Source organism: Periplaneta americana, chromosome 12 (assembly GCF_040183065.1).
Source record: "Periplaneta americana isolate PAMFEO1 chromosome 12, P.americana_PAMFEO1_priV1, whole genome shotgun sequence".
In the NCBI taxonomy this organism is placed as follows: Eukaryota; Metazoa; Arthropoda; class Insecta; order Blattodea; family Blattidae; genus Periplaneta; species Periplaneta americana.
In genome coordinates this window covers 61,024,874-61,049,993 of record NC_091128.1, presented here as the reverse complement: position 1 = coordinate 61,049,993, position 25,120 = coordinate 61,024,874, and the positions used below count along the sequence as shown (strand labels likewise).

General features: G+C 35.1%; 1 protein-coding gene across 12 annotated transcripts in view; it reads left to right on the top strand.

Annotated features, from left to right (window-relative positions):
* LOC138710493 (collagen alpha-1(XVIII) chain-like) overlaps positions 1-25,120 on the top strand; it is an 864,740-nt gene that overhangs the window by 793,969 nt on the left and 45,651 nt on the right. For all 12 annotated transcript variants that reach the window (XM_069841426.1, XM_069841424.1, XM_069841425.1 and 9 more), the window contains 6 exons: positions 3,248-3,365; positions 7,396-7,509; positions 7,733-7,863; positions 13,729-13,992; positions 17,218-17,304; positions 20,732-20,896. In XM_069841426.1, coding sequence (XP_069697527.1) covers positions 3,248-3,365; positions 7,396-7,509; positions 7,733-7,863; positions 13,729-13,992; positions 17,218-17,304; positions 20,732-20,896 — 879 coding nt within the window. The remainder of the gene's footprint in view (positions 1-3,247; positions 3,366-7,395; positions 7,510-7,732; positions 7,864-13,728; positions 13,993-17,217; positions 17,305-20,731; positions 20,897-25,120) is intronic.

Below are 25,120 nucleotides of genomic sequence, written 5' to 3'. Positions count from 1 at the left end.
TGTAGTTACATGCAACAAATCTCCACACTCATGTTAGCCCCTCGTTCTAACATAACGCTCAAAAACAAAAATTTCAATACCTATCGAAACAAAAAAGTTATAATAGGTGCACAAGATAAATGGGACATCCTGTATATCTGTTGACAAGCTGTTTTAAATTGATCGATTATGAATCTATCTTTCTAAATAATTCAACTAGATTAAGTAATATCCATATACAGTCGGCATCTGTTGATTTACGGTGCAACGACGGAGAGTGGATTTTGCTTCGTAACAATTTTGGCCAGTCTTAGATGATTTTTAAATATCATAGTATTAAACAATAATTATTATTGTCTTTTGAAATGTTTCATATAAGTTATGGGCAAATTTTCAAAGTGATGTTCCAAAAAACTTGACCCCTCAATCTTAAATTCCTGGCTACGCCAATGACGTATTGTAACAGAATGGAATAAGAACCGTAATTGTCACTAATATAATCGTCGTCATATTGAATGTAACGTTGTTCTTACTGTAGCCATACTTTTTTTTCTATGTTACTCGTATGTGGATTAAATATTAGGTTGATGCATAAGTTTGTAGCGTTTTTGTTCGTCATCACAACATTGCGTTGTTAGGAGATTGTTATAATTAATTGTCATTTGTTATTTGGAGTGTTTTGTGCTTGAAAATACCCCTTGAATTTTATGGATTTGAAGAAAGTTTGTCCTATTTTTGGGCTAAAGAAGATGGAATGCCAAGTGGAAGAAACGTGACACTTCTCTCAGCGAAAGCGGCTCGAAACATTTGTAGGCCTACCGAGTAAGAAAAGAATGCTATCGGAGAAGTGGTTTTGTCGTTTCAAAACATAACACCCTGTACAAAAGTTAGTGTCCATCCACAGATGATGATGTTATGAGTCTGATAGTAGGCTTTAAAGAAGGCGTCGTGTACTACGAATTGCTTCCAAGGATAACCATAACTGCTGACATTTATTGCCAGCAACTCAGACTCTTGCGGCCGCAATTGAAGAAAAACTACTGGTAAGACTGCATCAAGTGCTGCTGCAATACTATAATGCATTCTCGCACTCCGCTAAAATGACGAAAGCAGTTATCCAGTAGCTTGGTTTGGAGGTGATTCCACATTTCCTATATTCTCCCTATCTTATGACCTCAGATTTCCACCTTTTCCGTTCTCTATCCAACAATCATCAAAGTAACTTCTTTGATAAACGAAGATGCTTTACAAATATGGATTGACGGCTTCTTTAACTCCAAACCAGCAGATTTCTTCAGACGCGGAATCTAAAAACTACCCCAGCGCTGTCAGAGAGTCGTGGATAATGTAGGTGAATATATTACTGATTAATTTCTGTGTTATACTTATCTCAAATAAAAAATTTAGTCACAGCGAAAAAATCTAGAAACTTTTGCACCAACCCAATAGATTGGTTAGCTTCAGATAAAGTTTCAGTTAGTGTCTGACGATCTTTTAATTGTACAATATATGGACGTGGATGTTATCAGACTCGGATACGTTTTGCACCACGCCCAAAAAATACGTGTAAATGATTTCTTGAAAAAGTAATACGAGAAAGGAAAACTTTTCCATTTACTTCTTTCAGTTATCCCCCATAGTTCTCCGTGGTTTTGCTATTACTATCTTCCTAGGTTCACAGGTTCAAAACTCACGATTTTAATGACTGTAAAATCATTAACATGATTTCCCTGAACGTAAGTAAAGCTGTGGGTCAAGTTGTGGCTTTCATATCGTAGATTTACGGCACGTAAGAACCCTGTCCCTGATAGAGGACTCCAGACAAAATTTCTCGGCCTTTACTAGCCCACGTGGAATTTTGATGCTGAAGAGCAATTGAAATAGAAAGCGTCCTTAAATAAAATACTATAACAGTACCCTTTTTCATGCGACTTAATTCATTGAGGTCGCGACTTTTTAGCCGCCCAGAACAACATGAGTCATTCGCGCTTAAGCGAAGTTGCCTAGTTCAAATGTTAAGACTTAATCGCTATTAGTTATGGTAAGTTAAATACTAATGCGCCCAGACAAAATATTGTAGCCACAAAGAAGATGAGACTATGAACTAAGTCGCGTGACAAACATTACGATCGTCTAGTTCAAAAGTGCGACAACTAAAAAAAAAAAAAAAAAAACAAGTTTTGAGATATCTTTAGTTGAAAGTTTCAAATAAATCACTTAGAAAGGAACAGAGTTCTGGTTCATAACCACGACAATTAGAAATGAGTCAGTATTCAGGACGAGTACTGGGTGTTCATTTCAAAGTGTATCATGACGTCACTGTTGTGAGTCAGCGATTTGAAGCGAGTTTCAGCTTTTATGTCAGAGAAGTTGCCTATTAATCAAGGAGTTTAATCTGAACTTGAGAACGTGTACTGTATAACTTGAACGTCGTAGCAACAGATGGCGGTCTGTACTGTCTGTGTGCTACCATAACCTCTTTTGAACTGTGTTTTGCGCGGCCAAGTCGTACGCAGAGTATTTGTTATCATCAGTTGCGTACGGCAACATTTCACAATACAAATCAAATGCTCCGTGTCCATGTTGACCGTCGAAGTTAATGTCAACAAATACGTAAGTAATCGTCTTAACCCTCTCCCCATATCCCGACAGTAAGAAAAAACCCACCTCAGCACATGTTTCCAAACAGTTCACATTCCTGCCACTACCGGCGTTACCGTACATATCAGTGAGTACTCTTCAGAATGAACGCCGTACTTGCTATGCAACTTTTCTGATACATAGGTAGTATACCTCTGCGGAAGTGTAGGAAGATTGAATTCTCTAGGCTCATCGACTAGCCATATGACGGCATACAGCGAGCCATGACACACTTTGAACTGAACACCCAGTATATCACAATCTTCCAATTCATTATTAATACATTTCGAAATGTACTAATAATGAATTAGTAAAGTCCATAGTTATAATTATTTCTTAAGCAGTTTATTTAGTTTTTTTTTTTTTTCTTCTTTTTGGTTGTAAATATGACTTATCTCAATATTGAATCGGAAAGAGCTCCGAAAGGGGCTTTCAGTAGTATAAATAACTAAAAAATGGCAATTTTTTTAGTTGTTGCACTTTTGAACTAGACGATCGATTATAGAAGTTATTTTCCACTTTACAATGTTACTGAGTCCTCAATAGATTGCTAGCTAATGAATTAACAATAGACTTGTTTTGTTCAACAACGGAATTAAACACATATATATTTTTTCTTTTGCAAAAGGGACATCAAGGACCTCAAGGAGCTCAAGGATTCAAAGGTGAACCTGGGTCACCTGGAATTGATGGATTACCAGGCTTTCCAGGAGGAAATGGTCGTGATGGGAGCAAGGGACAGAAAGGCAAGTGCAATACTAATAATTCTTGCTTATTTTAAGCAATTCGTCACTCTGCCCCAGCTACTATTTAGTCATTGATTCACTTTAGGTATAAACATAGACAGTTTTTTTTCTTTCGAAACTGGGACACTGTCAAAGTACGTGTAACGTGGACAACCAGGCCAGAATTTATGTATACTCGGGATATTCTCCAGAAAAGTAAAATTTTCATAAATTTACAGTTAGGATAAAGAATGATTTCTTGTGTTTTTTGTCTTACTTTTATTAAACTACATTGTTCGTCTAGATCAAATTTGGTATTTTAGCATTAAATTCACTTTAAATATTTCGCGTGACTACGTACGTTAGAGTAGCCCTTCTCATGTTCAACCTCTTACATTCTCTTCTTTTATCCATGTTCCTAATTTTCTAAACATTTTTATCCACGAATAAGAAAAAAAAATTATACATGAAGAAACTGTACGAAAATCCATTAATTGAACCTAATGTGTTGCAGCTGCTGGTTTAAAATATAGCTCAAGTTTTGTCCTAAGTTATTCAATTCATTTATAAAAAAACACTGAACCAACACAATTCATCAATGACAATACTATCCGCAAAACGAATTCACAGCATATGGTAGCGTCGATACGTATGAATCAGTCGCCATGAGTGCGGTTAGGAGTCTAACCCTGGCTGGTTCACTCTGTATTTTGTTCAGTAGCATAGTGTACATTTCAAGGCCCCCTGCAATTGGCCTATAACATTATATCAAACATAATTAATATTATTTGTAATATCACATTATTATTATTGTTATTATTATTATTATTATTATTATTATTATTATTATTATTACAAGGACGTTCAAAATATCCAATGGCTTCTCTGGTGCCGAACGGTGATTTCACAGAAATGCCAACCCATTCTGTCTAGTCTCGAAACATATAAAATTAGTGAAATTAATTAAATTGAAAAGTAATATGTTACCGGTACCCAAATATCTTTATTAACTTTTGTAATACTAGTGAATAATTCAAAATATTGCAGTGATTCCAAAATTTCCAGCAGCATGCTCATGTGTGGATACATATTATCTTTGTTGCATACATGAAATCTTCTTATGGCGCATTAGGATCTCGGACTTTGTTTTGATGCTTTTACTTCTTCATAAATGCCATTCAGCCACATCCTCAACGTCACCTTACGTCTTGGCTTAAAAATCGATAATGTGTTAAATTGGAAAAATCATATTAAAGAAATTACCCCCAAACTAAATTCAGCTTGTTTTGCTATTAGATCTATGCAAAAGATAGTAAATATCAATACCTTAAAAACAATATACTTTGCATACTTCCACTCGGTAATGAGTTTTGGAATAATATTCTGGGGAAATTCCACAGATAGTAATAGTATATTTCTATTACAAAAAAGAGTAATTAGAATAATAGTAGGTGCCAAATCTAGGGAATCTTGTAGGACTATTTTCAAAAAAACTACAAATAATGCCCATGGCTTGTCAGTATATCTTTTCATTAATAGTCTTCCTCGTATGTAATCGTGAAAACTTTGTAACTAATTCAACAGTTCATAGCATAAATACACGTCAAAAAAATGACTTTCATACTCCATCGGCAAGTCTATCGTGGTATCAAAAAGGAGTGCGTTATATGGCAGTAAAAATTTTTAATAGCCTCCCTATCGATATAAAAAATAAAACTCAAAACATAAGATTATTTAGGGCCAAATTAAAGAAGTACCTAATTTCTCACGCCTTCTATTCTGTAGGTGAATTCATGACATTCAATAACACTTCATGAAAATGATACTAAAACTATGTGTTGTACTAATAGACTATATTGTAAATCTCGTCTGTATATATATTTCATCTAGACTGTGACTATAAATTAAGACTTTATAATAGTATTAACTTTTTTTTACTTGTTCCATATTCTAGCTGTAAAGCAATGTATGAATACCATGGAATGTTAATAAATACAATACAATCCGTAATAGGCTACAGCATTTAACTAAGATATTAAACTTCTCCCACGCTCCTTTCTTCTCACGTGCCAGTTGTGGCTGGTAAAAGTGAAAAGAAATCCAGATATCACTTTCCTATTTTCAGCAAACATAGATTACAATTCTGTTTCAAAATGATCCAAAAATGGAATGTAAATTCATCTATTTCTTTTGACTCTTACCATTCGTGGAAGTGAGATTGACAAATCTAGCTCTTTTTTTTTTTTTTTGTTTTTTTACAAATTTCTGCTGCTCTTTCAAAAAAGAGTTCTGAAGGTATCTCTAGCACTAGCACTAGCTCTCTGAAGTTTCAATTTTTTGTCAAGTGTCATCAGCTACTTTTATAGCCTCTCTCAAACATAGGCTTGGTTTTTATTGAACTTTACGTCTTAATGTTCGAATGAGTCCAAATAATTTAGTTATCGTCAAAAGATATATAACAAATTTACAATTGTAGAATACAGCAGCATTTTTCAACCAGTACATGCATACCAACAGTGGTACATGAGGAGTGTGCAGTGAAAAGTTACGTGGGTAAGGTTTTAAACACGAATAGTGTTAAAGATGTTGCTTGAAACGAGGTTGTTTTTACGGTAGATAACTGCTCCGTGTCCTCTGACGCCAAATTGTTCACACACCTGCCATCTTTCAGCAACGGTGTGAGCTAGGGTATTAGTGTAAAAAAATTTTATTGTGGAACAGTCATATGCCTAATATTTCTTTTTCTCTCTCTGTTGTACGGAGGAGGGACCCGAAGGTTTGCACTGCAGCCTGAGGCTTATTGTGCTTACCACTCCCATTCTGTGATGATTGAGTAGCCGAATGGCCATGGCAGCTGTGCGAAATATGATATGTGACTCTTGACAATAATTCTAGGAAATTGTGAAGTATTCGACTGTTCTTTGATACTTTCCTCGTAGTATTTGAGCAAACTTCTCTCTCTGTCCTTCAGTCAGCCAGTTTTCTGTTATTTTTCAGTTCAACAAAATTTATTCAACCATTTAGGGCCATATTCATAGACATTCTTAGTGCTGGCTTCTGGTGGATGATCAGCGAACTGACGTGTTTCGTATTCATAAACTAGTGTTAGCGATATGATATGATATGGTATGATATGAGATATGATATGGGATATGATATGATATATGATATGATATATGATATGATATGATATGATATGATATGATATGATATGATATGATATGATATGATATGATATGATATGATATGATATGATATGATATGATATGATATGAATCCTGTACAAGTAATCAGTCGATAGCCGGGGGGTAGTTTAGCGTGCTCATAGCGCGGGCTAGCGAAATGTCTATGAATAGCACCCTTAATGACTAAGTATAAACAATGGTAGTGAAACATCAAGACGGGATTCTGTGCAAGCAAAAGCAACAGTAGTGCAGATGAGCTCAGGTAGGCCTATACTTCTCCACACCGATACGGACATCTATCCCAGGGTCAAATTAAAGAAGTAAGATGGTTAAAGCCACCGACGTAGCTGATTCAGCAGAGGTGCTTGCCCTTGATCGAGCATGGGTTCGTTTCCATTTTGGATGATTAGACCTATCTGGTTGGATTTTTCTGAGGTTTTCCCCAACCGTGAGAAGAATGTCATGTAATTTAGGACGAAACCTCGACCTCATCTAGTCACTATCACCAATTCCATCGACACTAAATAACGTAGTAGTTTATACAATGTCTTTAAATAACCAACTAAAAAAAATAAAGAAATCGTCAAATGGAAAGTGTGTCTATTTCCCAATGACTAATTTGTTTTCATACATTGCCTAATGGCTTCTATAGGAACACTTCAAAACAAGGAATGACAGTCTGCAAAACAAAAGCGTGGATTTTTTTCAAAGGGAACAAGTTGATTTAATGACCAATAAGAGGAAAATATTGTGTTTTTCGGATTTAAATAAGAGGGCAGTTGAAGCACTAGTTTAAAAATGCAGACTCAAATTTTTGTAAATGAATATGATATAATTATATGTCCAATTACACAAATTCTCCATAGGTGAGGCAGGTGAATCAGGGAAACCAGGTGCCCCCGGACCTCCTGGACCCCCTGCATTGTCCATATATCATCCAGAAGAAGGTGACTTCTCAGGTTCAGGAATAGGAACAGCGGGTAAGCTATATGTATAGTACACAATAGTCTATACTTAACATGCTATATTATAATTTAAAACACATTTCGGAATGTTTCGTTACGATAGATCATTCCAAAACAAATACGAAACATTCAGATATTTAGTGGCAAATTAATGTTTTAATGATGAGACTATGACATTTTCTCTTTACTTTACTAGTAATTATCGGTAATATAAAACTTTGACCTTATTTCCAAAAAGCCGCGGGCCTCAAAGGGGACAAAGGTGATCTAGGTCCTTCGGGGGAAAAAGGTGACACAGGACCCAAAGGGGAGAAAGGCGACAGAGGAGGCAGTGGACTACCAGGCATCCCAGGAGCTAATGGCATTCAGGTGAGGTTTTTCATGACGTTACCAAGGAGAGAGATTCATAATCCTGATTTCAAATTAAATATATTTAACTTTAAAATGCTGAGATGAATGGCAAAGTAATTAGGTTAGTATGTGTACACAGAGGCAGTTCGAGAAATTTATTTATAATTTAGGCCTATTGATAAACATTCAGAAATGACGAAGTCACAGTGACAGGGTATAAGAATTAGTGAGTGCTTTACATGCTGCGAATATTCAGAGTCAGCCTGATTTGACAAATCAGAAAATAATTATATATATATATATATATATATATATATATATATATATATATCATGGTATCCTTAAAGAATTGAGGATATTTTTCCCAACATTTTCATCAATGTCCCACTTTAACAAGAGTTGTCGTTTTGATTACCTTAATAAGAGATATTTTGATTATATATCTTGATTACACAACTTTTAACACTATATCACTTCGGAATATGTATTATATGACTTTCTCGTGTTAAATTCTCATATAATACATACTCCGAAAATATATTTTAATTTCAGAATTCTCAAATTCATGATTAGAGTACCATAGACAAATAAACAGAAAGATCCCCAACTCAATGCATTACCTTCGACACGCTATTGACGCGACATCGAGACACATGGCGGCAAAGAATCGGAACTACATCTCGTTGCACATAGCGGCAAAATTCGGAACTACATCCCATGTTACACAGCCCGATCCGTATTACAAGTATCCATTATGCCAAAATTAGAGCCCAATCGGTATTGCAGATACCTATTATACCAACACATACTAGTATTTTTCATATCCCCAAAGGCGTGTATAATGATTTACCAGTTTAAATAATATGTTTTACCACAATATTTATATCACATTTTTGTTTTGTTTAACATGTGAACATAAATATAATGGTTGAACATGAAACTGAAAACCATTAACACACTCCCTCTTTTAACACCGTCATATAACATTTTATTAAATTAATTTATCAAATTTGTACTATTACTATTTTGCCTACTGTCCTCCAAGACACTTAACCCTCTACTTAGTAGAAGAGGCATCAGTTTTGCAAACAAAGTATTATTACGGACTTTATTGTATTAAAACGTTGTAATACAACTTTCCACTTTTTAGTAATTTTCGATCGAACATCAACTGTTCATATTATTGTATTAATGTATTCATAGGCTATTTGCCATTTGTGTATTCTTAAGATATTTAATTAGCGTGACTAGATGGGTGTCATTATTTCTCTATAATAGTGCTCAAAATTTGTAATATTGAATCTGAACCAGGAAATTAAATCTTGATTCCTTTAACTATTGCAAAAATGTATGTGGACTTCGTATCATTAGAAAAACGGAAAATTATGTCATGACCTAAAGAGGCATAAGACGGACACAGTGATGCTATTGGTAATTCATTTGTACGTACTTGTGCGAACTGGTAGATATGATTCTTTGTCTGTTCGATATAATTTTCATAGATTTTTATTTAGAAGGCATATTGTGCTGTAATGATTCGTAAGATATTTGTTCTTACTAACTTTTCCATCCTTACAAAACTTGTTAGTACGGTATGTTTTGAAAAAAGTGATACACAGAGCAAAGAAGTAGATCGTGAAAAAAAGAGGCATTTATGAAACTTGCTTTAAATATCTACCCAGAAGAAAAATACCATATACCTGAAAATCGCTGAGAGGTGATTGGATTATTGTTTAGAGCGCGTGGAACTGTTAAAAAATATTGTCTATTTTTTTCCACGAATTTCAGACTACATTGTTTGCAGCAACTACATCATTAAATATTATTTAGAACAACTCACGTGTCTCAAAGCTATATTTTCCGATGAAGTGAACTAGATAGCTGTCTAAAAAGTCAGATGTGACGTCAGAAGTCATGAAAATTAATTTTCAGAACGAAAAGTTAAATATGTTCCAATTCTTTCAATCATTTATTATCATAACACACTGGTCTCTTAAATTCACTGAGTGTACTGTAAATTCAATAGATTGCTTTCCCAAAACATGCTATGAAGTATTTAATATAAAACAATTTTTATCTCGAAAAGGAAGCAAAAACGAGCAAAATTGTATTAAGCTTTTTTAAAATAATTGATTAAATGGCGATCTTACTCGTGTTAATTGTGTAAGCATGTGCGGTTTACAGCTGTTTCGGTGCTTCTTCACACCATCCTCAGAGCCTAGGCTCTGAGAGTAGGCTCTGAGGATGGTGTGAAGAAGCACCGAAACAGCTGTAAGCCGCACATGCTTACACAATTAACACGAGTAAGATCAGTATTTAATCAATTATTTATATTCAAGTATTAAAAGTAGTGTACGAAAGATTCAACATGGATAAACTTTTTTGTTTGAAATATATCTCAAAGAGTAACTTCCTGAAATAATGACATTACTTACGGCTAACTCTCTATATATACAGGGTGTTTAAAAAATACGGGGCATAATTTCAGGTATGTATTTCCCACATGTAGACAGTCAAAATAGTTCATTACAATATGTGTCCGGAAATGCTTTATTTCCGAGTTATGGCCTTCACAACATTGAAATTCACCAGAACGTTTTTCTTTCCGCAGGTCGTTGCCGTCAAAGGAGACATTAAGAGGGCACTCTGACAGTTCATTTCGAGGCGAAGGTTACATTCAGTGTTGTGTAGGCGTTAGACTGTGCGACATGTATTCAAATCAAGAGCTGGCAGAGATACACTTCATGTACGGTAAGGCGGACGGCAATGCTGCGCTGGCTCGTCGTTTGTACCAGGAGGGGTACCCACAGCAACAATGTCCAGATCGGAAGACATTTGTACGTCTCCATTACCGTCTGTGCGAGTATGGAAAATTTAACTCTCCTGGTTTGGGAAGGGGACGGCCAAGATCTACAACTCCAGAAGTACAGGAGGAGATTCTGGAGGCTGTGAACATGACTCCTTCTATCAGCACACGAAGGGTAGCGTTGCAAGTCAATGTTCCTCATACGACTGTCTGGAGACTGTTGAAAGAGTATCAATTGTATCCTTATCATTTACAACGTGTACTGGCCCTGTCACCAGCAGATTACCCTGCACGAGTTAGGTTCTGTCAGTGGTTCTTGCAGCAGTGTGGTGTAAATCCGAACTTTCCTGCCTTAGTATTATTTACAGATGAAGCACAGTTCACACGAGATGGCATAACAAATTTCCACAATCAGCATGTATGGGCGTATGAAAACCCACTTGCAACTGTTCCATCTCATCACCAGGTGCGGTTCTCCCTCAACATGTGGGCTGGTATCAGTGGTGATCGATTAGTTGGACCCCATGTACTTGTAAACAGACTTACGAGACAGGCGTACACAAACTTCCTGGAAAAAACCATACCTCATGTTTTAGAAGACACTCCACTGATCAATCGTCAACACATTCACTTCTTGCATGATGGCGCTCCTGCACACTTCAGTCGTACAGCTCGCCAGTACTTGGATCGAAGGTTTCCTGATCGATGGATAGGTAGAGGTGGCCCAATTGCTTGGCCTCCACGCTCACCTGATCTGAACCCTCTCGATTTCTACTTGTGGGGCCATTTAAAATCATTGGTTTATTCGTCTCCGGTGCCTGATTTGGAATCCCTTCGGAATCGAATTGTGGCATGTTCTGAGGACATACGCAATACTCCTGGAGTTTGGGATCGTGTTCGCAGGTCAATGAGACATCGATGTGAGGTCTGTATTCAAGCAAGAGGTGGACATTTTGAACATCTTCTGTAATGACAACGACCTGCGGAAAGAAAAACGTTCCGGTGAATTTCAATGTTGTGAAGGCCATAACTCGGAAATGAAGCATTTCCGGACACATGTTGTAATGAACTATTTTGATTGTCTACATGTGGGAAATACATACCTGAAATTATGCCCACGTATTTTTTAAACACTCTGTATGTATGTATGTATATATATACACACATACATTACATACAATGTATAGTATGTGTGTGCGTGCGTGTATTTTTTTTTTTAGAATCAAATTCTTTCCTTCGAGAAAGCGGGTATTTGACACACAATGAGTTTCTTTAATTTCATTATCATTTCTATATTTAGAAAAGAGCCGATCAGGAAGCCACCGATATTTAGGTACATTATAGATGGAAATTATACACAATTATATTAATTTAATGAAAGCACTTTCAAATTATGTGATTACGTGTTTGGATTGTTTGTATTCCAAGTTGCAGTGGACTTCATATTATTGTTACTTCCTACTTCCTCGTTACCACTAATCATCGTTTACTACTTAATATTATTAAATTCGATTAAAATCGGAATTCTATTAATTGTCGGTTTTGCCGGATCACGTACCAATGTATTTCTTTTGAATGACCACCCTTTACTTACTCTCAAGCATCCTGTCATGCGTCCAAGTGTTTCGTAATGTTGTGGGTCACGCAGCCAGTCCTAGACTTTGCGGATACACAGTCTAGACAATATTGTTTATAGAAAAGTTGATCATAACTATCATTGAAGTTCCTTGACTGTCTGCAGCTAACTTGGTGCTTTTCTTCTATTCAGAATGGCTCCAAAAGTGTGAAAGTAATAAAGAAATCTAAAATTGTTCGTTTTTAGAAGTTAGATTAATTAAGATAAAGTATAGTGATTTTGAGGCAGATAACCTAATAGTGAACATAACTTGTGCATACATATTTCCGTACACATGATTGAACTATCACCGATAAAAAAAATAATACATGTACCAACACAAAATTTGGCAAAATTAGCATTTACGGAACTTATTGAAGTACCGTAATGAAAGCTTGTGATGGCTTTATGGTAAAAATACAGTACTGGTAGGCCTACGGTATTTGCTATCGAAACAACGCAATTCAGTGTTGATTGAATTTTACATCACTTGTTAAGCTTTTCTATCAGATTCCCATCATAAATATGTAGTGGATACCGGTATAATGTTCTTTTGTTATTTTAAATGAACTTCATAGTGTTAAGAGATTATATTTCTTGTATACAGTAATAAATAATTTTGTACATCTTGATTACACAACTTTTAACACTGTACCACTTCGGAATATGTATGATAATAACTTTCTTGTGTTAAATATTATTAACGTACCTTGTTAACATGTTTCGACCTATTTTCGGTCATCTTCGGAACTGGTCGTTGTTGGTCTTGGCGCCTCTTGTTTCCTATGTGTTTAGAAGCTAAGGTGAGACGTAAATAAACATATAAAATGACATAATATTAAAATGTTGGAGAACAAGATGAACACTACGAACCCACCCACATAGGAAACAAGAGGTGCCAAGACCAACAACGACCAGTTCCGAAGATGACCGAAAATAGGTCGAAACAAGTTAATAAGGTACGTTAATAATATTTAACACAAGAAAGTTATTATCATACATATTCCGAAATAATTTTGTTCAAAGTTATAACCTAAAATAAAGTTATTTATATGTGAACAAATTTTAATTTCGGAACCAATTGTGGCTATAATGTAGGTTTACTTGATTCGATTGTCATCGTTTTGATAACCATCACAGTTTTATTAAAATAACTAACAGTAGACAGGACTAACAGTAGAAGCTCCCTGCATTTAGATGTGAAGCATATCTCTTTGAGTCTTTATCACCAAGAAAATGTAGCCTAATGATTCTTCCATAATACCGCATACTATGTACATAATTATTCATACTTGTGTGAGGGAAGATGGACGTAGTAATATATTTCTAGTAGTAAATTAATAAATAATTTACAGATTAGTTACTGAAAATATAAGGTGTTAAAATTTTAAGTCTGCCTTAAGTGTAAAATTCAAGACTGCTTCATGTTTTTCCTGTACTGAACTTTATATTTCCCTAATAGGGATCGGCAGGTGAGAAAGGTGAACCAGGTGAACTAGGAACAGCAGGTCCACCAGGACCTCCTGGTATGAAAGGAGAACGGGGAGAGAGAGGTCCTCCGGGACCTGCAACTATTGCTGGAATGGACGGGGAATACATCACAATCAAAGGAGAAAAAGGAGATCATGGGAAGAGAGGAAGACGTGGCAAACCAGGACCTCCAGGGCCACAAGGTCCTCCTGGAAAACCAGGAACAATAGGAGAGATGGGAATGCCAGGATGGAGGGTATGTATTATCTCTATTATGTAAGCTGAATTAGTACAATATAACCACATACAAAGTAGAAACATTATTTATTTGTTGAATTAAGCTTATTATGTGCCAGTGACTTCAAAATCTTACCTTTGTTTAGAAGCTAAGGTGAAACGTTAATAAACATATAAAATGACATAATATTAAAATGTCGGAGAACAAGATGAACTAGGAAAGGATTGATAAAGATAGTACGGTATTTCAATTTTGTAGGCTACCTCTAATTTTTAATATAGGCTAGGAACAAATCTTGCTTTGTATAAAGAATTATAAATATGAAGTGGCTTCGTTTAGTAATTCTAGTTAGGCTATGTGAATATACATGCACTTTCTGATCTTTTATTTGTTTCTTTTTTTTTTTTAATGCTCAAACACAAGAGTTTAAAGGTATGTATGTATCAGCAATACAATCATTCATGATATTTCCTATTTTTTCTCAATTTACAGAGTGTTTCAAAAGTGATAGTAAAAAATTTAGAGATTAGAACTTTTTTTTCTCGTTGTTGGTAACTCTATAGCATCTATTAGATGCTTTATGGTTGTGCTAACAGATGGACTTACTTGTTAACAATGTGATGCTGAAACGTGTGTTCAGGTTACTGTCCAGCGACAGTCCTGATGTATTTTTTATATTTATGAAGATTGGTTAATTAATATTAACCCAGCACTATTAACCCGGCACAATCATACTCACAGTCATACAAATTTCCAGACTCTAGACACCGAGAGAATTCTTCTTCTTCAAGAAAAATTCACCGAACGCCGAGCCCGGGAATCGAACCCGGGACCTCGTGATCTGGAAGCCAGCATCTGACCAACAGACCACGGAGGCAGTCAAGATTAGAACTGAAAACGAAAAGAATAAAAAAAGTTCGAATAAATATGGGTCCGCAAATTAATTACAAGATAATGCCTTTTTCTTGTTGTTGGGGCCACCAGTGAACCGAGCACCTGAATACATTAAAGTGGCAACATTCATGCTTCGTATGTATGCTGAGCTCTCCTCCATCCAATTTCCTTCTAAGTGTGAGATGATATCTAAATAGACAATATGATGAATGGTGGAAAGGTAGAGGAGGATATGTACCTAGAGCACCGGATTTAAATTCTTTGGATTTTTGTGCATGGGATTATGCAAAAAGCCCGGTTCACAAAACAGACATCACCACACAAGAAGAACTGCAGCATCGGATTGTACACGTCTTCCAGCAAATGAAGAATGACCCAGGATTGCTCGAGCACGTTCGCAGATCTTTGCAGAGAAGATTAGACAGATGCATTCAAGTGCTTGGTCAGCATTTTGAACACCTGCTGTAAAATTCTCCAGTTAACATGTTCATACTACACTGTAAGGTACCATATTGTTGTTAAAAACAAAAAAGTTCCTTTTGTGTATGTTCAATCACATTTCTGTGAAGTTGGAGCCAAAATTATAAATTTTACTGTCTCATGATTGATAAATAAAATAAAATTGTCACTGTTTTAGTTGGAATTAGTACTTAGTATTCATGAGACTCCAACAGCACAAAATGGCATCATCTCATAAATGGTTAATCTGCGGACCCATGTTTACTGGAACTTTCTTGCTTCTCTTCATTTTTACTTTCCTTCCCTAAATTTTTGACGATCACTTTTGAAACACCAGTATAAGGTGAAAATAATAGTACTGTAAAATTATGTACAATTGTTTTCTAATTGAATTTTTGAACAGTTACAAAATTTACCTTATTTAATTAACCAATTTTAACAAATACGAGTATTTCTTAAATAGATTCTTTTCTTTTTGTCAGATTTAAGTGCAATATAAAAGATGTCAGAATTATGAAATTTTTTTATAATAAGTGCAGCTTCTTAAAAATTATTCATCACTTAGTTCAAAAATAAGACTGTTGCATTATAAGAATTAATTAGTACATAATATAAACTGCATGGGCTATGCTGAGATTATTAAAGTTCACACATCTTAAACGTTTCCTTTTAAAAATAAGTCATCAAGAAATTCAGTGGGAAGGATGTATTGATAATGAACAAATATCCACTCCCTATGCAGTATTCGAACACACGACCAAACGACATTAAAGCTGCTTGACAACCATTGCGTACATCATGATCAGCACTTCATATTCAGTGTACCTTAATGGCTTCATGTTCAGGAGATAAAATACAATTTCAGTCTTTTAGTTTGGTTAATTTTTTTATATACAGTAATAGTATCTTACTATAGGCAGAATTTATTTCGAGTCAAAGAAACTGTTTTGGAGGGAACTAAATTATAAAATATACCATGGAATTCGCTGCTGCTGGAAATCAGGGGTAGTCTTAGTCCTCAGTTGTTTAAAATTAGGTTGTTTAGAAATATTTTAAATGCACAGAATTAGTTTTTTTAGGTATAATTTTTATTTATTATTATTATTATTACTATTATTATTATTATTATTATTATTATTATTATTATTATTACTATTATTATTATTATGATTATTATTATTATTATTTTACACAGTCATTACTTTATTTTTCCATTAACACTAATATCTAGGTAATTGTCATTGTCTCAATGTAACACGTGCTGTGCTGATCATACTAATTCTACTATTCCTTTAGTTGTGACATTATATTCATATGTATTAATTATTTTTTTTAAAGTTATTATTTGTATACTAGAATGTATTTTCCTGTTTGTGATTATGTATTTAGTCTCTTTTTTTTTATTATATATATTATTATTATTTTAAAGTTAATACTGACTGTGTATATGTATTCAATCTCTTTTTTTTACTTTATTATGTTTATTATTATTTTTAAGTTAATATTTGTATGCTGGTATGTGATTTGATCCTGGTTGATTGAAAGAGACGGCCTGATGGCCTTAACTCTGCCAGGGAAAATAAAATAATAATAATAATAATAATAATAATAATAATAATAATAATAATAATAATAATAATAATAATAGTAATAATAATATTATTATTATTATTACCATTTTAGTATTGTTAAAACATATGTGGAACACCAATCAGGATATCTTTCCAATATAAATCTAATTTGTAAGATTTCTTCCTGGAATATCTTCTTTTCATTTGATACTTTCTTTGTTCGGTTTCTATATTTACCCAGAAATGTCCGTTATGTACCGAATATAACACTTAAGCTTTTCAAGATCAATGCTTTCATAAATGTTATCATGTATTTCAGGGCTTACCAGGACAACCGGGTACACCAGGCCTTCCTGGCTTCAAGGGAGAGAAAGGCGATCCAGGAGAGCTACCATTTGGAATTACGGTATAGACTGCTTATTGATACAGAACTTTTCGAAATCCCAAGAAAGATAATATTAGTAAATTCAATTTAATTCATGTAAAGGCTGAGGTCTTTCAAGGTCTGTTGTATTCCTGCACTGTACTTTAGAGGCCTTTGCATTCTCACGATAGGTTGTTCTGCAAATGTCTTTGTAGTGTGCAAACAAGAAAACTTGGTACAGTGGGAAGCAGTTAGCCGATGATTTTAACGTGGTGGCCCATAATTCTTCCACGTGCCGTAAATCTACGACACGAAATCTCCAGTTTTACTTCCTTTTCAAAGGAAACCATGCTAAGGAAAAATAATTTTATAACTGCTTAAAAGTCCAGCACCCTCAGCGAGGCTTGAACCTAAAAGTTTGGATCTACGAGTATAAGCTAGCATGAAAACTACTATACCGTCGGGGAAGATGTCTACAATGGACAGTAAAAAGGATGCACGTCAGAAATTGGTGTTCTCATTGCCAAACTTTCAGAACGGCCCCGAGGTTCACTCAGCCTCCTATAAAATTGAATACCGGGTTTTTCCCGGGGGTAAAAGGTGGTCAGAGTGTGGTGCCGACCACATCACCTCATTCTAGTGCCGAGGTCATGGAAAGCATGGGGCTCTACCTCCATGCCCCCCAAGTGCCTTCATGGCATGTTACGGGGATACCTTTACCTTTTTTTTATGTATGTATATATTTATTAACACTACAATTGGGTATACACCCAGTGGCAGTGATATAATAGGGTGATTCACGAGGAAAGGTAAAAAATTTTGGATGTGAATTCTGAAGTCATTCTGAGTCAAAAAGTTCATATGAACATAGGTCCGTTTTCGAACGATGGCGGAGCTAGATGCATTTTTTTGGTAAAACGTCTCGCCCCAATGTGAATCAGACGTTACCATATTGTGCTGATGTGAGATATGAGACAAGGTCACAGGTGGCAATGAATGACGTAACATTGGAATCTGCATTGTGAGCAACGTGGATAAGTTCATTCACCCTCAAACTGGATGATGGGGCATTACAAATGTCCAATCGCCTGCCCTTATCGAATGTAATGACACAGATCCCGCGCATAACACAAATAGACTACACTATCGCTTATCAGTTCACAGCAGGTCAGTCAGCTACTTACAGAACAGTAGTTATACAGGTACAGTTATCGGAAGTGTTAAGTTGTGTTTTTCAAGATGCCTTATAAATTTTCTACTGCAGAATACGCCGATATTGTGTATGTTTATGGTTTGTGCGACGGAAGTTCCTTGCATGCCATCACTGAATATGAACGACGCTTTCCGAACAGAAGAGTACCACATCGAAGAGTATTTACTGTCTATGGGGTTGGATGTAAGACTTGGTATACCAAAGTAAGGTGAAAACGAGAGAGGCGCTAATCGACCGTATTTTGGATGCTGCACGCCACAAAGAACAGCCACATGCAACTCTCCCGAGCGATGAGCGCAATTCACGCCCGAACGCAACAGTGCATTGAAGCAGAAGAAGGTACATTTGAAAATGTGCGAAAACATCGACCTCGACATCTAGAATATTAGGTATGTATGCATACGTGAATATAAACTTCAAATTTGTCCTTTATCTGTTTCTAAATGCGAGTTAGTACAATGGAATCCCAGAAGTTTTTGTAAAATCAAAAAGCCATATCTCTGTACCGTTCGAAAACGGACCTATATTCATATGAACTTTTTGATTCAGAATGACTTCAGAATTCACATCCCAAATTTTTTACCTTTCCTCGTGAATCACCCTGTATAATAACAATTATACAATAATTACAGCAATAAAAGAAAAATAAATAGAATAAAATAAACCTAAGTTTATTTCTAACTATAAATAAATATAGGCGTTACATTTTTACAACATCTCTGGCACCTTACCTAAACTCTTCCCATGGAATTTTATAAGAGATCTTTCTGGACTAATAACCTGATGGTGCACAACTGTGGCAATAATGATGTGACATGCTACACGTGGCATGAGCGTGCAGGAGTAAGGGGAGGTAATCAAATTGCCACATGTCTGCACAAGAAGTTCATGTGTCTTCCAGATAAGGGAAAGTTGTTTTTTTATTCTGATGCATGTGGAGATAAAAATCGAAATTAACATGTATATGATATTTTCCTCAATGTATTACAAGACGAAAAAAGCTTGAACCAAATTGATTATAAATTGATGGTAGGTGGACACAGATATATGGAGTGTGATGTAGATCTTGGACTGTTCTTGAAAAACACAAGAAGAAAACATAGATTTCTATTTTTGTTCCATATGATTGGTATCAGTTGATTCGTACAGTGGGAAAGAAGAAGAAATTCAGAGAGTTCGAGCTGAAGCATACACGTTGTCATAATATTTCGTCGCTTTTATCTACTGCTTTAGTGCTCAGAAAAAGAAATGAGCAGAATGAGATATTTCATTGGCTTGAAGTTAAATGGCTGAGGTATCATAGAGACCTACCTGGAAAGATTCTTTACTAAACAAGTTTGAATGAAGATGAAGAATTTAAGATTCTGAACCTCTTCCATCAGGGAAATTCGAACCCCAAACTATCACCATAACATCTCTATGATAGAATCCTCGCTATCTCAAAAGAGAAAAAGGACCTCATGGATCTGCTACCACTCCTTGATCCCTTGTTCCATGAGTTCTATTGTGCTCTTCAGGCTGATAATATTCCAGATGAAGACCCGATCTTGTTGACAGTGGAGATGAGAATTAATTTTAAAGTTGAAGAACAGTCACTCAGTCATTATTTCATGACTTGTGCCTGTTTTTATTCATGAAAATTAATCCTACAGTGAATTTAGAAAAAAAATCAGATCAAAGTGATTATTGCTATTCAAATCAATATTACTTTGAGTTATTTTTGTGCCTGTTATTATTAATGTAAACTAATACTGAAGTGACTTAAAAATATAATATATCAAGTCACTATTGTTATTCAAATCAACAATATATAGTGTTTCATTTCTTTATTTCTGTGCCTGTTCTTATTAATGTAAACTAATCCTGAAGTGACTTTAAAAATTGAAATCACGCCATAAAATGACTATTGGTATTCAAATCAACATTGCATTGCGATAAAAATCAGAAAAGTATGTGTTTACTTTCATAATTTACATAGAATTACATTTGCTTAAAAAGATTAATAAAATTGACTGATCAAAATAGTGTAAGTTGCTAAACAGTATAAGTTCTTAAAATTGGTGTAAATATTCAAATAATGAATTATTATTTATTTAGTTGAATTCAGCAGCCCTAAAATATTTAGGATTGCATTCAGTTCCGTAAAAAACATTACTCCACTATCTGACATATTTGTCTAAACTTTTAAATGCTTTTAGCGACTTATACTACTTTTCCCTGGCACCATTTACATGTTCTGCATTCCATTAATTTCAGTTTAAAGGGGAAAGAGGAGAAAAAGGTGATAGAGGCTCTCCTGGAATTGGACTCGTTGGACCACCAGGTCCTCCTGGTCCTCCAGGTCCAGCTACAAGCGGTGATGGTGATGGAAGTACGAAGTATATTCCAGTTCCTGGACCTCCTGGACCACCAGGGAATCCCGTTAGTAGCTAATGTCAATCTTAAATCATTTCTGTTGCGATAGATACTCTTTTTTAAAAGAAAAAATATTCATGAAGTAAATTTTGGAGCTTTATTTTTATTACGTCATTCATTTTCTTAATTCACTCATGCAATACTTTCTTTTAGCAAATATTTTATAAAGCAGATCCCTGTATGTATGAAGGGATGTTTAATTATCTTTATCAATGCTGAAATGGAATTTGAAAATTTCTTTAACATTGTTGCATGAACATTATTAACTACAATAGACCTACTCATACTGTATTATAGTTCTCTAACGAAAGCAGTGACGTATATTGTGGGTTATCAAGGCTGTCACTGATGCCCATGTCCAAATGAAAAATAAGGGAAAACCAAAATTATTTATAATTCATAACTTTATATATGTTTTTCATCTGTAACTACTTTACAAATTTTGCACGCAATACAAATCGCAGATAATGATCAGTTCCAAGGCTTCAGATGGTTGTACCACAGCTTTCTCAACAAGAAGGATTTGTGCGGCAGAGGTGGAATAAGGGATGGAGAGAACAGAGAATAGTACCTCAGGGCTTCTGTTTCTTGAATCACGGCCTCATCCCGACTGTCCTCAAACTCTTCCAAGTCGCTTTGGACGTACGAATAGATTATGGACAATGACACTACAGAGAAATATGAAATAATTATGTGAAACACACTACTGGTCAAAAGTTTTTGATCAGCTATGGAAACAACTATATACTTTATTTCAATGTACAAATACATCAGAAAAACTAAATAGACCAACAAAATAAATATTTTCTCTCTCTAGCATTATGATATGATAGAATATTCAAAAACTGCACGCATTGTATTCTTCACCTGACATAATTATGAACATTAAATCCAGACGTCTGAGATGGGCAGGTCATGTAGCACGTATGGGCGAATCCAGAAATGCAAATGCATATAGAGTGTTAGTTGGGAAGCCAGAGGGAAGAAGACCTTTGGGGAGGCCGAGACCTAGATGGGAAGATAATATTAAAATGGATTTGAGGGAGGTGGGATATGATGATAGAGACTGGATTAATCTTGCTCAAGATAGGGACCAATGGCGGGCTTAAGTGAGGGTGGCAATGAACCTCCAGGTTCCTTAAAAGCCAGTAAGTAAGTAAGAATATTCAAAACGAAATCCCGGTTTTAACCACAAATCCATAGTTGTGATAGGTGATCGAAAACTTTTGGCCAGTAGTGTATATTTTCACATTTTCAGCAAAATTGCACAATGAAGAGTAAACAATAATGTATTTTAATTATTCCGTAACAAAGATATCCGACTCGGTGTGTGGATGTGCTTATAAACATAATATTCACGTAATCCATTACTCCATGTAGGTTGCAATCATCCTCGAACGAAGCAGAAGCCACGGGCCACGTGTTATTGTTGTGATGTGAGGAAGTAAAACCTGCTATTGCAAGTGTGTGCAGTTTTCTTTATTATATTGGCTATCGGGAAATGTATTTCTAATATTTTTGTTTAATAATATGTGGAGTTAGATTCTTCTCAGATAAATATTCAATGTCTCTACTATACAAAGTGAAACAGTTACTGGATAATCCCTTTTTCCAGCTTAAGTACGAATACAAACTTGTAACCGTAAAGAGTTGAATGCCTACTCCGAATCATTAACTGCAAAGTGAATAGAAGGAAAAAAATAATCCCTACAAAAGATATGTTGATGTAATCACTGTTGATCTGAAAGAGGGAGAAGAGCCAAGGTCTAAAAGGAGAAACTGTAATGATGAAGATATTCATACCGGTATCATGTATTCGAGAATATTTTGTGAAGTTTGGACACCATTTTGGCTCATGAACTAAGTTAATATTTGAATCTCAGAAACACTTGAAGTTTGTGACGTTGTTAAATTGTTAGAATTTTGACGTTATGATGCAAACCTAGATTGGCGACAGACATGCCATGGATTTATTCCAATTAATCGAAATTTGCAGCTTGATGCTTTACTTTTCTCTGATTATCTAGTTCTCATAGCATCAACTGAAGATGATTTACAATATTCAGTACACAATTTAAATATGGTCAGTGAAAAATATAACATGGAAATTAATATTGAAAAAACGAAAATCTTGTCATTTTGTGGGAAATTCCCTGTACCAAGTAAAATCTGTTTGAATACTAAAATAATAGAAAGAGTAAATACTTTCACTTACCTTAGCTATACACTATCACCTTATGAAGAAGTAAATATTGCTGAAAAAATATGTAAATATAATAAAACAATGGGGATCATTAATAAAATCATGAAACCTTCACTAGTACAAAGACACACAAGAATAGGCTTGTATAAAACCTTAGCACAGCCAGTATTAAGCTACGGTAATGAAGCTTGGACTGTGAAGAAAAAAGATGTCGGTAGAATAACAGCAAGTGAGATGAGGTTCATCTCGCTGGGATCATAAAAAAATGAGGACATAATGCAAGAACTTCAAATAGAAACTCATTATGCAGTTCATCAGCAAATATCAACTTCAGTGGAAGGGTCATCTCGAACGAATGGATCGATGCAGAATTCCAAAAGCACTGTTTCATTACCATCCGCATGGCAAAAGATCTCTGGGTCGTCCGAAGAAGAGATGGACTGAAAATTCTAGTTTGAGACCGTAACAGGCCACTTGGCCTAATACTTGTTAGGAAGACGACTACGACAATGATGCAGACCTTCCTATTGACGTATTTTCTGAGCTTAAAGAGCCTTAAATCTTATATTTTGACTTTGTACGATTGAAAAATGAACTTAAAGTGTTGTATTCTCTCAAGGAGTTCTCTTAAAAATCGTTCGAAAGGAAAGACTCCTGGAGTTCATGTATCCATAAAACAGAAAAATTAAAATGTGCTGTTGTTTAGTAAACTGTCCAAAGACAGGTCTGAGCCTCACAAGTGATACCAAGAAGGCACCACTTATGAAGTAACTAGGCCAGGAGATAATGGAGTAGGGTGGCCAGTTTCTTTCCTCCTAAAATGTACCGTACTAATAGTTAAATACAGGGGCGAATGCTAGTCACGAAAGTTAGGCTTGCTCTTTTATTCATAGGGGAAGATCGGAGGATGTAATAATTCATAATTAATAAAAATAATCAGACCCACATAAATAATTTATTTTATAATTATGAAATCATTATGAGTCATGGATCATATTCGCTTATCAGATGTAGAAGTTCGATATAATGTAACAAACATGGCCAACAAAACAGTTTATTTAGTTTTTCAACCCTGCCAACCAATTCATATTGTTGTATTGAGCTTCACTGAACGAGCGCACATATTCTCTATGTCTGTCTTCTCTTGAATAGTCCCTCGGGAAAATGGATTTAATAATAAGGTTTCAATAACACACAATTCCGAACTCATTGCAATACTTCAAATTAATGTTTAAGAATTAATAATACATGCAACAGCTAACACAATTACATTGCACTCGCAAATCACAGCACATTCCTGCTGTCAATACTGCTCTGTGTAAACGTTAAATAGTCGTTGGTGTAGTTCTCGGACCAGAGCTTCAAAAACACATAACAGAAGCATGTGCGCCTAGGACGGACTAAGGAGGAAGGCACTTGCGCGCGCATCATATTCTCGCTATTTCTACGTCTTTCCTGTAGCTCTGAGAAATGAGCAAGCATTGCGATACTTGCGTTATGCAACCTGGGGATGGTATTACTCCTATACTATATTCCAAAATTCAAAATAAACTTTAATGTACGTAATCCCATTTTGAGAAATACACATTCTACGAAAATATTGGGCTTGCGCAGCAAGCATAGCATGCCCTGAGAAATCGCCCCTGGTTAAATATTGTATTGATTTTTTATATATTAATTTTTTAATCAACATTTTAACAATTATATATTTATACCGTATGTTAGTTTATTAGATTATCTGGTTTTTCCTGTCAGTGGTAGTTCATGTATCATTCCAGAATACACCACTGAACGAAAGAACCAGTCTTTTCCATTGTCAAATGCAGATTTGGAAACTTTTACTTTATGAATGACTCTTTGATGTGAATACTTTGATAATATCACTCTGCAACAGCATTAGCTGTTACTTACTCCCATTTCAGCATATATTTTATTTCAAGGCCTATAAATATGGAAACATTTTTACCTTTCCATTTCATGTTCTTAGCTTATTTATTTTCTGATGCACAGAAAAAAATGCTCTTATT